This window comes from Coturnix japonica, chromosome 10 (genome assembly GCF_054131305.1).
Source record: "Coturnix japonica strain WE chromosome 10, WE-NBRP24, whole genome shotgun sequence".
NCBI classification, from domain to species: domain Eukaryota; kingdom Metazoa; phylum Chordata; class Aves; order Galliformes; family Phasianidae; genus Coturnix; species Coturnix japonica.
Genome location: NC_140672.1, coordinates 4267091 through 4279827, shown reverse-complemented (window position 1 = coordinate 4279827; position 12737 = coordinate 4267091). Strand labels below are relative to the sequence as shown.

The 12737-nt window shown below is 54.8% G+C and overlaps 2 protein-coding genes across 4 annotated transcripts; both read right to left on the bottom strand.

The window, feature by feature from the left end:
- Nucleotides 1-619: 619 nt before the first annotated feature.
- LOC146759147 (uncharacterized) lies at nt 620-4640 on the bottom strand. 2 transcript variants are annotated; one of them, XM_085510588.1, is made up of 5 exons: nt 3430-4640; nt 2895-3082; nt 2519-2609; nt 2125-2190; nt 620-2033 (listed from the first exon to the last, which is right to left on the bottom strand). In XM_085510588.1, exons 2-5 carry the CDS (start codon nt 2946-2948, stop codon nt 862-864), a joined length of 1383 nt encoding a protein of 460 aa, XP_085366714.1. In that variant the 5' UTR covers nt 2949-3082; nt 3430-4640; the 3' UTR covers nt 620-861. The 2 variants fall into 2 exon arrangements, with proteins under 2 accessions (XP_085366714.1, XP_085366713.1); XM_085510587.1 differs by having other exon boundaries at nt 2895-4640.
- Nucleotides 4641-6814: 2174 nt separating this feature from the next.
- Nucleotides 6815-12722, bottom strand: LOC146759146 (uncharacterized). 2 transcript variants are annotated; one of them, XM_085510584.1, is made up of 6 exons: nt 11593-12722; nt 9546-11487; nt 9011-9198; nt 8635-8725; nt 8241-8306; nt 6815-8149 (listed from the first exon to the last, which is right to left on the bottom strand). In XM_085510584.1, the coding sequence occupies exons 3-6, from the start codon at nt 9062-9064 to the stop codon at nt 6978-6980; spliced, it is 1383 nt and encodes a 460-aa protein (XP_085366710.1). In that variant the 5' UTR covers nt 9065-9198; nt 9546-11487; nt 11593-12722; the 3' UTR covers nt 6815-6977. The 2 variants fall into 2 exon arrangements, with proteins under 2 accessions (XP_085366710.1, XP_085366709.1); XM_085510583.1 differs by having other exon boundaries at nt 9011-11510.
- Nucleotides 12723-12737: the final 15 nt, after the last annotated feature.

Below are 12737 nucleotides of genomic sequence, written 5' to 3'. Positions count from 1 at the left end.
AACTCTGTGTATATGTAACTCTGTGTATATATTTGTATAGAGACCAGTGTGCATATTCTGTTTTGCTTATAGTTTATTTGCATGTAGATGTTTATATTAAGTATGATGTTGTGATGTAGAATAGGAAGAGCAAATATTACTAAGCCATGACAGTCTTTATCCCTTGCCTCAAACACTTCCATCTATATGGTATTGCTCCTAACAAGGCAAGGGGTTTTCGAAGAGTCCTCACTATTTCACCTTGTACCTTTGCTTTTCTTCAAGGAGGTGGCATGCAGGAATGACACAAATGGGTCTCAATGACCCAAATGAGACTCAGCAGCTGTTTTGCAGCCGCCAGTGGAGCTCTGACTGTTCTGGGCACCCCATGCCATGATCTGATGGTGGGGGACTCCTTGGGCAGGCTGGACTCAGCCAGAAAATGCTGCTCTGGGTGTCCAGGCTTGGCTGAGTGAGGACAAAACTGCCTGGCCCCAAACAAGGCAGAGGAGCCACGATGCCATGTGAGGTATCTTTATGGCTATCTGTACACTGCACAGCAGGCCCGGCTGCTCCTGCCTCTCCCCTCCATGGGAGCTGGGGGGCTGTGACATGGCACAAATGACTGCAGGCAGAGAGATATGGCAAAGGGAACACAAAGCATTTAATGACAAATCATAGAAAACAATGAGTAACAGAAACAACGCTATTCCTAAAACTGCTATCCCACAACAATTGAGTGCCCAGACAGTGTCCCATCCCACTGCAATGATGGCTTTGGAGGATGGCTCTTTTCTGGAGGGGAGGGATGGGGCTGCTGCTGGTGCCCGTGGAATGCTGCTGCTGCTGCCTGGTGCTGCGGGGCCGGCGAGGAGCTCAGGGTTACAGGTAGCCGTACATGTCAGCTATGGCCATGTCTACCTCCCGCTGCACCAGGAACTGCACGGGGCCGATCTTCATCTGCTGGGCCGCCCGCTGCCGCTCCTCCTGGGCCAGCCTCTTCATGCTCTCCCGCTCGAGCCGCTGCTCGGCTGTGATGGGCAGCGACTCTTCCAGCACTCTGGGTACCTCACGGCCACCCACCCGGGGCCCCACGCAGGGCACAAAGTCCACGGGGCGCTGTGGCCGAGGCTGCTGCTGGTGCAGCTGTGGCAGTGGGTACCTCTGCAGGAATGAGCTCCTCCGTGGTGATGGGCGCAGGCAGCTCTGCACTGTCATCTTGGCTGCATCCTCCTTTCGCGCCGTGCTGCCTGGAGGTGCCGGCACTGCCTTGTCTGGGCCTGTGTCTTGGGGCTGGAGGGCAGCAGGGCCGGCACTGGGTGTGGGTTGGGGCTGCACAGAGGGTGGCTGGCGCACCGGCCCCACCGCAGTCACTCTCTGCCCCAGCGGGTGCACGGCCTGGATGGATTCACACAGGTGCGCGTGCAGCTCGCTGGCAGTGCCCTTTTGCCCGCTGCTGCTGCCTCCTGTGCTGGTCCCAGGCAGCTTCACTCGAGGAGGGCGTTTACAGCCTTTTCTTTCTTTCCTTTCCTTGCACGGCAGCAGCTTCCTTTTCTTGGTTGGAGCGCTGCTGGTGGGCTGCTCCTTCTGGGAACTCTCCCCTTTCTCGGGGGTGCCAGCAGGCGCAGGGTGTTTGGCCCGCTTGGTGCTGCCCCTCTTTTTCTTATCTGCCACGCAGCAGATAGTAGAGCCTGGTGACGGTGGCAAGGGAGCATGAAGCACCTGGGGCTGCCTTGGCTGCACCTCCTTGATGGGCTGTGTGGGTTGGGCTGAGGGAGGTGTGGTGACAGCCAGTGTGGTTGGCAGCGGACTGAGCTGGGCACTCGCTGGTGGCACGACAGACTGCAACTGTGACAACCCACACTGCAGCTCAGACAGGAACCCAGGGGATGGTGGAAGCCCCCAGAAGGGGTCGCTGGGGATCCTGCTGGCAGCCTGTGCCTCCATGCTGAGCTCTGTGCTTTCCCAGGGGTTGTCAGGGAGCTCAGCGATGAAATGTCCTGGGGCAGGGCTGCTGGGCTTCTTGTGGGGGAACTCAGCAGCTCTTGCCACATCTGAAAATGCAGGATGATCACCGTTTGGGGGACTTCTCACACACACTCTGTGCAAACGCACACCTGTGCGTTCTGCAGCTCCCAAACTCACCATTGATCCAAGAGAGCAAACCCGGATTGCCCGTGATGTCCTCCAGCACATCCGAGCTTGTCACCACTGCTGGGAAAAGCAAGAAAATGCCAAAGGCTCAATGCCAGCTCTCCCATATCATGTTCAACCTGTACCAAGAGATCTCTGGTGGACGTTGGGTTCCCATTACAGATCAGGACGGCAAAGGTAACTGTCAAGCCCAGGGATTAAGACCCCAAGAACACACTGTGAGAACAGTCCCAGGGGGATTCGAACCCGGGCCCTCGTGTTGCAAAGCGGCATTCCTACCACTGCGCCACCGGGGCACACAGGACATCCCCTGCAGCACTGCCCCCGCCCAGAAGTAACAGTCAAATCCCTCCACACTTCATGACAGAGGGCTGAGGACACTCACTTTTGCCTGGCAGTAAGGACGGGCCGTCCCCATCACGTCCCTCTGGGCTCTGAAAGGTGACGCTGGATCTCTGGCAGCCTGCTGGCTGCTTCTGAAGAGAGAAAGGAAGAAACATTGGAGGGAACGTGCAGCCACAGTTTGCAGAGAGGTTCTAGATGGTGCCAGAGATGGGATATCAGAGTGCTGAGACATTATTTATCACTAAGGGAAAACAGCCTGAGCCACGTTCCTGCCATTAGCCCAGGCTGTCAGCAGTGAGCACAGAACCCCACCGCTTATTGAGGGCACAAAGGACCAGTAGGGCTCCTCCCACTCCGTCCCTTCCCTTAAAAGTGAGACAAAGGAAGAAGAACCAAACAAAGAAACCCAGCCATACCTTTCCACTCACAGAGCAGAAATAGAAATAGCAGTCATCTCCTGGCTGAGACATGGCTGGTGAAATCTCAGAGGAAGCTGAAGCTCCCGGGGATCTCTCCACAGGAATGTGCCCCGCTCTTGGAAAGAGCTGGCTTCACTCTTCCTAAGACTGCCTCGAACCCCAAAAATCTCCTTTTGGACAGGAACCTTGCAGAAAGTTGCGACAAGTGAAAAACTGTCAGGAAGAAGCATTTTCCCAGCTTTCTTCTGCACCCAGCCATCTGTGGGGCAGTGAGGCACAAGTTGCTCTCGGGGAAGGCCTCGCTCTCCCTCCTTTGTCATGTCTGACATGAAGCTGGGGTCCCGGCAGCAGTTTTCCAGGGGAGGAATGACATTTCATCATCCTCACCGTAACACGGGATGGAATCTCAACAAGAACCCATTTCTGCAAACAGCCGTGCTGAGGGGCACCGCTGGAGCTGGGAACTCCTCCCCAGCACAGCTTTTCTGCTGAGACACCTCCCGGCAGCCACCCAGCACCAAACCCAGCTCACCTGCTGGGCCTGCTCAGCCCAAGCTGTGACCAGATCACGCACACGCCACACTGCTGCTTCAGACGGGCTCTCACAGGGTGATCAGCTCCAAGGAGGGCCCAGAGCTCAGTCTGCGTGCAGACACCAGAGCACCAGCTCTGCTCACCAGCTGTGGCACAAACGCTCCCACCCGGCAATGGTTGTGACCTCAGCGAGTGTCTGCATCACTGCTGTCCCTGCTAGGCTCTTGTACCAGCTGCGTAAGGAAGCTATCTTCCATACAATCTAGAAACCTCTTGGACTGCTTCCTCTGATCTTTCTTATATTATATATATATATATATATATATATATGTGCACCAGCATATATCAGGGAAGTTGAAGTCTCCCAAGCAAATGAGTGCTGGCTATCGTGTGACTATAGTGAGATGCTCATAGAACGCCTCACCCATCCATTCATCCTGATAAGGTGGTCTATAACAGACCTTCAGCAAGATGTCACCCCTACAGGCCTTCCCCCTGATCCTTACCCACATGCACTCGTCTTTATCATTCTGAAACCCAAGCTCTATAACATCAAAACTCTAATATAAAGGGCCACACCACCACCCTTTCTTCCTCATCTATCCCTTCTGAAGAGCTTGTAACCATCCATCACAGCACACTAGTCATGGCAGTGGTACCACCATGGATCAGTAATAGCAACTAGGTCATGGTTTGCCAGATGCACAGTTGCTTCCAGCTCCTCCTGCTTGTTAGCCAAGCTGTATGCATTGGTGTAGACGCACTTCAGCTGCGGCATCTGCCTCACTCCCAGCTCAAGCAGCATTCCCCTAGGCTCATCCCTGGTGAGCCCTGTTTTGTCCCCTCCCCCATCATAGCTAGTTTAAAGCTCTTTCGATAAGCCCTGCTGTCTTCTGTGCAAGGATTCGTTTCCCCATTTGAGATATGGGGGTTCCATTCATGGATAACAGGCCAGTGGCCAAGTAAACTGCCCTGTGATCAAAGAACCCAAAGTTTCTGGCTCAACACCAGCCTCTGATCCAATTATTCATTGCTTGTGCTTTCCAAGACTGCTCCACGTCCCTCACTGGCCCTGAAGGTATAGAACAAACAGTCACTTGAGCTCCCACTCTTTGAACTAAATGGCCTAAACTCCTCAAATCTCTTTTCATAGTTTGTAGGCTTCTCTAAGGAATTTCATCACTGCTCACCTGAACTATGAAGAGTGCAAAATAATCAGTGGACCTAAGCAGCTTTGGGAGTTTCCTCGTTATGTCCCTGACCCGATGCCAGGAAGGCAGCAGACTTCCTGATGGCCCAGGTCCAGTCTGCATATGGGGCCCTCTATTTCTCTGAGAAGGGAGATGTTGCGTATTGGGTAGGTGGTACCTGCGTGCACCAGGGGTGGAGTCAGGGAGGTCACGAGTATCTGATAGGGGTGGTCACATGTACTAGTATATACGGTTTGTGGCACGGCATTAAACTTGTACTTTCGGTGTTACACACTGTGTCAGTCCCCTCTGTTCCCCATGCGCGGAGGCACGGAGAGATCTGATGGTGGGGGACTCCTTGGGCAGGCTGGACTCAGCATGAGATGCTGCTGCCGCCATCTCTTCGGTGGGAGACCCCGTTCCTTCCTTTATGGGTGGCAGCAACCCAGATCTGACAACAGAGGGCTCCTCGGGCAGGCTGGGCTCGACACGAGATGTTGCTGCTGCTGTTTCCTTGGCTTATTCCCGCACTTCCCTGATCTTCCAGACTCTCTGCCTGAGAAGCTTCACCAAGTCGCAGGCCAGATGGTCTGCGTCGGGCATCGTTGGGTGCAGCCCTTGAGGAAGATGGTGGCTCTTGGCTGCAAGCTCCACCCTCACGCTGGGCTTCCTCTTCTCCTCCTTCTTCAGCGAGGAAGCTGACACGTCTTGTTCGGCCCAGCTCTTCTTGGTATTCTGTTCCCTCCTGGCCCTGCTGCTCAGATACAAGCACAAGTGCTGCTGGAGAATCAGTGCAAAGCACAGCCTGAATCGCTGCTACCTTGCACTGAGGAAAGGCTGAGATGCACCACGGCCTCACCTGCTGCCTTCTTGGAAGGGGAGCTTCAGCTCCACTCGTCAGGAAGTCCTCCAGAAACCTCCTTCTTTCCTCCTGAGCAGGAGACTGGATGCTGAAACCTTCTCCAAAGTCGTTACTAAACATTACCTGGACCTGAAACCCCAGGAGAAAACACAGTTCAGATCCAAGACCACAAAACAGTTATATTCTAGTCCAATACAGTTCTCTCCCGATAGCCCCCCTACAACTTCCTATATTCCCAGTTCAGCTACCTACATCCCCAGATCCCCCTACAGCCACCGGCAGAACCCACATTCCCCTCACAGCCACCCATTTCCTCATATCCCTTGGTATCCCCACACAGCCCACTACAACCCCATATACCCCAAGATCTACTCCTACATCCATCCCAGTTCAGCCAATCGGAGCCGGTGGCGCTGCCGCTGACCAATGAGAGACGGGGGCGGGGCAGAGCGGCGGTGTGGGAGGGGCTCCGGGTGCGTTCTGTCGTTACAGGGGATGGGATGTGGGATCGGGATTGGGATTGGGATTAGGGATGGGGGATTGGGATTGACGGGTGGGACATGGATTTGGGATGAGGGATTGGGAGCGAGATTTGGAATTGGGATTGGGACTTAGGACGTGGGATTGAAATGCGGGATTGGGGCGTTGGATGTGGGATTTGGCTGTGAGATTTGGGATTGGGATGTGGGGATATGGATATGCGATGGATATGGGATGGGATTTTGGGAAATTGGCTAGATATGAGGTAGGGTCTGGTTATGGAATGGACTTGGAATGCACATGGGATCATGGAATCCTAGAATGGCTCAGGTTGGAAAATAGTTTCGAGGTCCTGCAGTCCAACTGCAGCCCAACCATGGAATCAACGCAGTCTCTCCAGCTCCGTCTGCAGCACCTTTCTCCCCTCCAGCAGATCAGCACGTCCTCCCAGCTCGGTGCTGTCCGTGAACTTATTGAAGGTGCACTCAATGCCCTGGCCGAGATCCCTGATCAAGGTGTTCAATGGGAGCTGAGCCCTTGGGGACACCACTTGTGACTGGCCACCAGCCAGAAAATGCTGCTCTGGGTGTCCAGGCTTGGCTGAGTGAGGACAAAACTGCCTGGCCCCAAACAAGGCAGAGGAGCCACGATGCCATGTGAGGTATCTTTATGGCTATCTGTACACTGCACAGCAGGCCCGGCTGTTCCTGCCTCTCCCCTCCATGGGAGCTGGGGGGCTGTGACATGGCACAAATGACTGCAGGCAGAGAGATATGGCAAAGGGAACACAAAGCATTTAATGACAAATCATAGAAAACAATGAGTAACAGAAACAACGCTATTCGTAAAACTGCTATCCCACAACAATTGAGTGCCCAGACAGTGTCCCATCCCACTGCAATGATGGCTTTGGAGGATGGCTCTTTTCTGGAGGGGAGGGATGGGGCTGCTGCTGGTGCCCGTGGAATGCTGCTGCTGCTGCCTGGTGCTGCGGGGCCGGCGAGGAGCTCAGGGTTACAGGTAGCCGTACATGTCAGCTATGGCCATGTCTACCTCCCGCTGCACCAGGAACTGCACGGGGCCGATCTTCATCTGCTGGGCCGCCCGCTGCCGCTCCTCCTGGGCCAGCCTCTTCATGCTCTCCCGCTCGAGCCGCTGCTCGGCTGTGATGGGCAGCGACTCTTCCAGCACTCTGGGTACCTCACGGCCACCCACCCGGGGCCCCACGCAGGGCACAAAGTCCACGGGGCGCTGTGGCCGAGGCTGCTGCTGGTGCAGCTGTGGCAGTGGGTACCTCTGCAGGAATGAGCTCCTCCGTGGTGATGGGCGCAGGCAGCTCTGCACTGTCATCTTGGCTGCATCCTCCTTTCGCGCCGTGCTGCCTGGAGGTGCCGGCACTGCCTTGTCTGGGCCTGTGTCTTGGGGCTGGAGGGCAGCAGGGCCGGCACTGGGTGTGGGTTGGGGCTGCACAGAGGGTGGCTGGCGCACCGGCCCCACCGCAGTCACTCTCTGCCCCAGCGGGTGCACGGCCTGGATGGATTCACACAGGTGCGCGTGCAGCTCGCTGGCAGTGCCCTTTTGCCCGCTGCTGCTGCCTCCTGTGCTGGTCCCAGGCAGCTTCACTCGAGGAGGGCGTTTACAGCCTTTTCTTTCTTTCCTTTCCTTGCACGGCAGCAGCTTCCTTTTCTTGGTTGGAGCGCTGCTGGTGGGCTGCTCCTTCTGGGAACTCTCCCCTTTCTCGGGGGTGCCAGCAGGCGCAGGGTGTTTGGCCCGCTTGGTGCTGCCCCTCTTTTTCTTATCTGCCACGCAGCAGATAGTAGAGCCTGGTGACGGTGGCAAGGGAGCATGAAGCACCTGGGGCTGCCTTGGCTGCACCTCCTTGATGGGCTGTGTGGGTTGGGCTGAGGGAGGTGTGGTGACAGCCAGTGTGGTTGGCAGCGGACTGAGCTGGGCACTCGCTGGTGGCACGACAGACTGCAACTGTGACAACCCACACTGCAGCTCAGACAGGAACCCAGGGGATGGTGGAAGCCCCCAGAAGGGGTCGCTGGGGATCCTGCTGGCAGCCTGTGCCTCCATGCTGAGCTCTGTGCTTTCCCAGGGGTTGTCAGGGAGCTCAGCGATGAAATGTCCTGGGGCAGGGCTGCTGGGCTTCTTGTGGGGGAACTCAGCAGCTCTTGCCACATCTGAAAATGCAGGATGATCACCGTTTGGGGGACTTCTCACACACACTCTGTGCAAACGCACACCTGTGCGTTCTGCAGCTCCCAAACTCACCATTGATCCAAGAGAGCAAACCCGGATTGCCCGTGATGTCCTCCAGCACATCCGAGCTTGTCACCACTGCTGGGAAAAGCAAGAAAATGCCAAAGGCTCAATGCCAGCTCTCCCATATCATGTTCAACCTGTACCAAGAGATCTCTGGTGGACGTTGGGTTCCCATTACAGATCAGGACGGCAAAGGTAACTGTCAAGCCCAGGGATTAAGACCCCAAGAACACACTGTGAGAACAGTCCCAGGGGGATTCGAACCCGGGCCCTCGTGTTGCAAAGCGGCATTCCTACCACTGCGCCACCGGGGCACACAGGACATCCCCTGCAGCACTGCCCCCGCCCAGAAGTAACAGTCAAATCCCTCCACACTTCATGACAGAGGGCTGAGGACACTCACTTTTGCCTGGCAGTAAGGACGGGCCGTCCCCATCACGTCCCTCTGGGCTCTGAAAGGTGACGCTGGATCTCTGGCAGCCTGCTGGCTGCTTCTGAAGAGAGAAAGGAAGAAACATTGGAGGGAACGTGCAGCCACAGTTTGCAGAGAGGTTCTAGATGGTGCCAGAGATGGGATATCAGAGTGCTGAGACATTATTTATCACTAAGGGAAAACAGCCTGAGCCACGTTCCTGCCATTAGCCCAGGCTGTCAGCAGTGAGCACAGAACCCCACCGCTTATTGAGGGCACAAAGGACCAGTAGGGCTCCTCCCACTCCGTCCCTTCCCTTAAAAGTGAGACAAAGGAAGAAGAACCAAACAAAGAAACCCAGCCATACCTTTCCACTCACAGAGCAGAAATAGAAATAGCAGTCATCTCCTGGCTGAGACATGGCTGGTGAAATCTCAGAGGAAGCTGAAGCTCCCGGGGATCTCTCCACAGGAATGTGCCCCGCTCTTGGAAAGAGCTGGCTTCACTCTTCCTAAGACTGCCTCGAACCCCAAAAATCTCCTTTTGGACAGGAACCTTGCAGAAAGTTGCGACAAGTGAAAAACTGTCAGGAAGAAGCATTTTCCCAGCTTTCTTCTGCACCCAGCCATCTGTGGGGCAGTGAGGCACAAGTTGCTCTCGGGGAAGGCCTCGCTCTCCCTCCTTTGTCATGTCTGACATGAAGCTGGGGTCCCGGCAGCAGTTTTCCAGGGGAGGAATGACATTTCATCATCCTCACCGTAACACGGGATGGAATCTCAACAAGAACCCATTTCTGCAAACAGCCGTGCTGAGGGGCACCGCTGGAGCTGGGAACTCCTCCCCAGCACAGCTTTTCTGCTGAGACACCTCCCGGCAGCCACCCAGCACCAAACCCAGCTCACCTGCTGGGCCTGCTCAGCCCAAGCTGTGACCAGATCACGCACACGCCACACTGCTGCTTCAGACGGGCTCTCACAGGGTGATCAGCTCCAAGGAGGGCCCAGAGCTCAGTCTGCGTGCAGACACCAGAGCACCAGCTCTGCTCACCAGCTGTGGCACAAACGCTCCCACCCGGCAATGGTTGTGACCTCAGCGAGTGTCTGCATCACTGCTGTCCCTGCTAGGCTCTTGTACCAGCTGCGTAAGGAAGCTATCTTCCATACAATCTAGAAACCTCTTGGACTGCTTCCTCTGATCTTTCTTATATTATATATATATATATATATATATGTGCACCAGCATATATCAGGGAAGTTGAAGTCTCCCAAGCAAATGAGTGCTGGCTATCGTGTGACTATAGTGAGATGCTCATAGAACGCCTCACCCATCCATTCATCCTGATAAGGTGGTCTATAACAGACCTTCAGCAAGATGTCACCCCTACAGGCCTTCCCCCTGATCCTTACCCACATGCACTCGTCTTTATCATTCTGAAACCCAAGCTCTATAACATCAAAACTCTAATATAAAGGGCCACACCACCACCCTTTCTTCCTCATCTATCCCTTCTGAAGAGCTTGTAACCATCCATCACAGCACACTAGTCATGGCAGTGGTACCACCATGGATCAGTAATAGCAACTAGGTCATGGTTTGCCAGATGCACAGTTGCTTCCAGCTCCTCCTGCTTGTTAGCCAAGCTGTATGCATTGGTGTAGACGCACTTCAGCTGCGGCATCTGCCTCACTCCCAGCTCAAGCAGCATTCCCCTAGGCTCATCCCTGGTGAGCCCTGTTTTGTCCCCTCCCCCATCATAGCTAGTTTAAAGCTCTTTCGATAAGCCCTGCTGTCTTCTGTGCAAGGATTCGTTTCCCCATTTGAGATAGTTGGATTCCATTCATGGATAACAGGCCAGTGGCCAAGTAAACTGCCCTGTGATCAAAGAACCCAAAGTTTCTGGCTCAACACCAGCCTCTGATCCAATTATTCATTGCTTGTGCTTTCCAAGACTGCTCCACGTCCCTCACTGGCCCTGAAGGTATAGAACAAACAGTCACTTGAGCTCCCACTCTTTGAACTAAATGGCCTAAACTCCTCAAATCTCTTTTCATAGTTTGTAGGCTTCTCTAAGGAATTTCATCACTGCTCACCTGAACTATGAATAGTGCAAAATAATCAGTGGACCTAAGCAGCTTTGGGAGTTTCCTCGTTATGTCCCTGACCCGATGCCAGGAAGGCAGCAGACTTCCTGATGGCCCAGGTCCAGTCTGCATATGGGACCCTCTATTTCTCTGAGAAGGGAGATGTTGCGTATTGGGTAGGTGGTACCTGCGTGCACCAGGGGTGGAGTCAGGGAGGTCATGGGTATCTGATAGGGGTGGTCACATGTACTAGTATATAGGGTTTGTGGCACGGCATTAAACTTGTACTTTCGGTGTTACACACTGTGTGAGTCCCCTCTGTTCCCCATGCGCGGAGGCACGGAGAGATCTGATGGTGGGGGACTCCTTGGGCAGGCTGGACTCAGCATGAGATGCTGCTGCCGCCATCTCTTCGGTGGGAGACCCCGTTCCTTCCTTTATGGGTGGCAGCAACCCAGATCTGACAACAGAGGGCTCCTCGGGCAGGCTGGGCTCGACACGAGATGTTGCTGCTGCTGTTTCCTTGGCTTATTCCCGCACTTCCCTGATCTTCCAGACTCTCTGCCTGAGAAGCTTCACCAAGTCGCAGGCCAGATGGTCTGCGTCGGGCATCGTTGGGTGCAGCCCTTGAGGAAGATGGTGGCTCTTGGCTGCAAGCTCCACCCTCACGCTGGGCTTCCTCTTCTCCTCCTTCTTCAGCGAGGAAGCTGACACGTCTTGTTCGGCCCAGCTCTTCTTGGTATTCTGTTCCCTCCTGGCCCTGCTGCTCAGATACAAGCACAAGTGCTGCTGGAGAATCAGTGCAAAGCACAGCCTGAATCGCTGCTACCTTGCACTGAGGAAAGGCTGAGATGCACCACGGCCTCACCTGCTGCCTTCTTGGAAGGGGAGCTTCAGCTCCACTCGTCAGGAAGTCCTCCAGAAACCTCCTTCTTTCCTCCTGAGCAGGAGACTGGATGCTGAAACCTTCTCCAAAGTCGTTACTAAACATTACCTGGACCTGAAACCCCAGGAGAAAACACAGTTCAGATCCAAGACCACAAAACAGTTATATTCTAGTCCAATACAGTTCTCTCCCGATAGCCCCCCTACAACTTCCTATATTCCCAGTTCAGCTACCTACATCCCCAGATCCCCCTACAGCCACCGGCAGAACCCACATTCCCCTCACAGCCACCCATTTCCTCATATCCCTTGGTATCCCCACACAGCCCACTACAACCCCATATACCCCAAGATCTACTCCTACATCCATCCCAGTTCAGCCAATCGGAGCCGGTGGCGCTGCCGCTGACCAATGAGAGACGGGGGCGGGGCAGAGCAGCGGTGTGGGAGGGGCTCCGGGTGCGTTCTGTCGTTACAGGGGATGGGATGTGGGATCGGGATTGGGATTGGGATTAGGGATGGGGGATTGGGATTGACGGGTGGGACATGGATTTGGGATGAGGGATTGGGAGCGAGATTTGGAATTGGGATTGGGACTTAGGACGTGGGATTGAAATGCGGGATTGGGGCGTTGGATGTGGGATTTGGCTGTGAGATTTGGGATTGGGATGTGGGGATATGGATATGCGATGGATATGGGATGGGATTTTGGGAAATTGGCTAGATATGAGGTAGGGTCTGGTTATGGAATGGACTTGGAATGCACATGGGATCATGGAATCCTAGAATGGCTCAGGTTGGAAAATAGTTTCGAGGTCCTGCAGTCCAACTGCAGCCCAACCATGGAATCAACGCAGTCTCTCCAGCTCCGTCTGCAGCACCTTTCTCCCCTCCAGCAGATCAGCACGCCCTCCCAGCTCGGTGCTGTCCGTGAACTTATTGAAGGTGCACTCAATGCCCTGGCCGAGATCCCTGATCAAGGTGTTCAATGGGAGCTGAGCCCTTGGGGACACCACTTGTGACTGGCCACCAGCCAGAAAATGCTGCTCTGGGTGTCCAGGCTTGGCTGAGTGAGGACAAAACTGCCTGGCCCCAAACAAGGCAGAGGAGCCACGATGCCATGTGAGG

Excerpts from the sequence above, each read along its gene's own strand:
- LOC146759147 (XM_085510587.1), bottom strand. The coding sequence starts at position 2,948 with ATGTCTCAGCCAGGAGATGACTGCTATTTCTATTTCTGCTCTGTGAGT. Across the intron at positions 2,191-2,518 it reads GTCCTTACTGCCAGGCAAAA|TGGTGACAAGCTCGGATGTG; the intron begins GTGAGTGTCCTC and ends TTTTCCCAGCAG. Across the intron at positions 2,034-2,124 it reads TTTGCTCTCTTGGATCAATG|ATGTGGCAAGAGCTGCTGAG; the intron begins GTGAGTTTGGGA and ends CTGCATTTTCAG.
- LOC146759146 (XM_085510583.1), bottom strand. The coding sequence starts at position 9,064 with ATGTCTCAGCCAGGAGATGACTGCTATTTCTATTTCTGCTCTGTGAGT. Across the intron at positions 8,726-9,010 it reads TCTGCTCTGTGAGTGGAAAG|AAGCAGCCAGCAGGCTGCCA; the intron begins GTATGGCTGGGT and ends TTCTCTCTTCAG. Across the intron at positions 8,307-8,634 it reads GTCCTTACTGCCAGGCAAAA|TGGTGACAAGCTCGGATGTG; the intron begins GTGAGTGTCCTC and ends TTTTCCCAGCAG.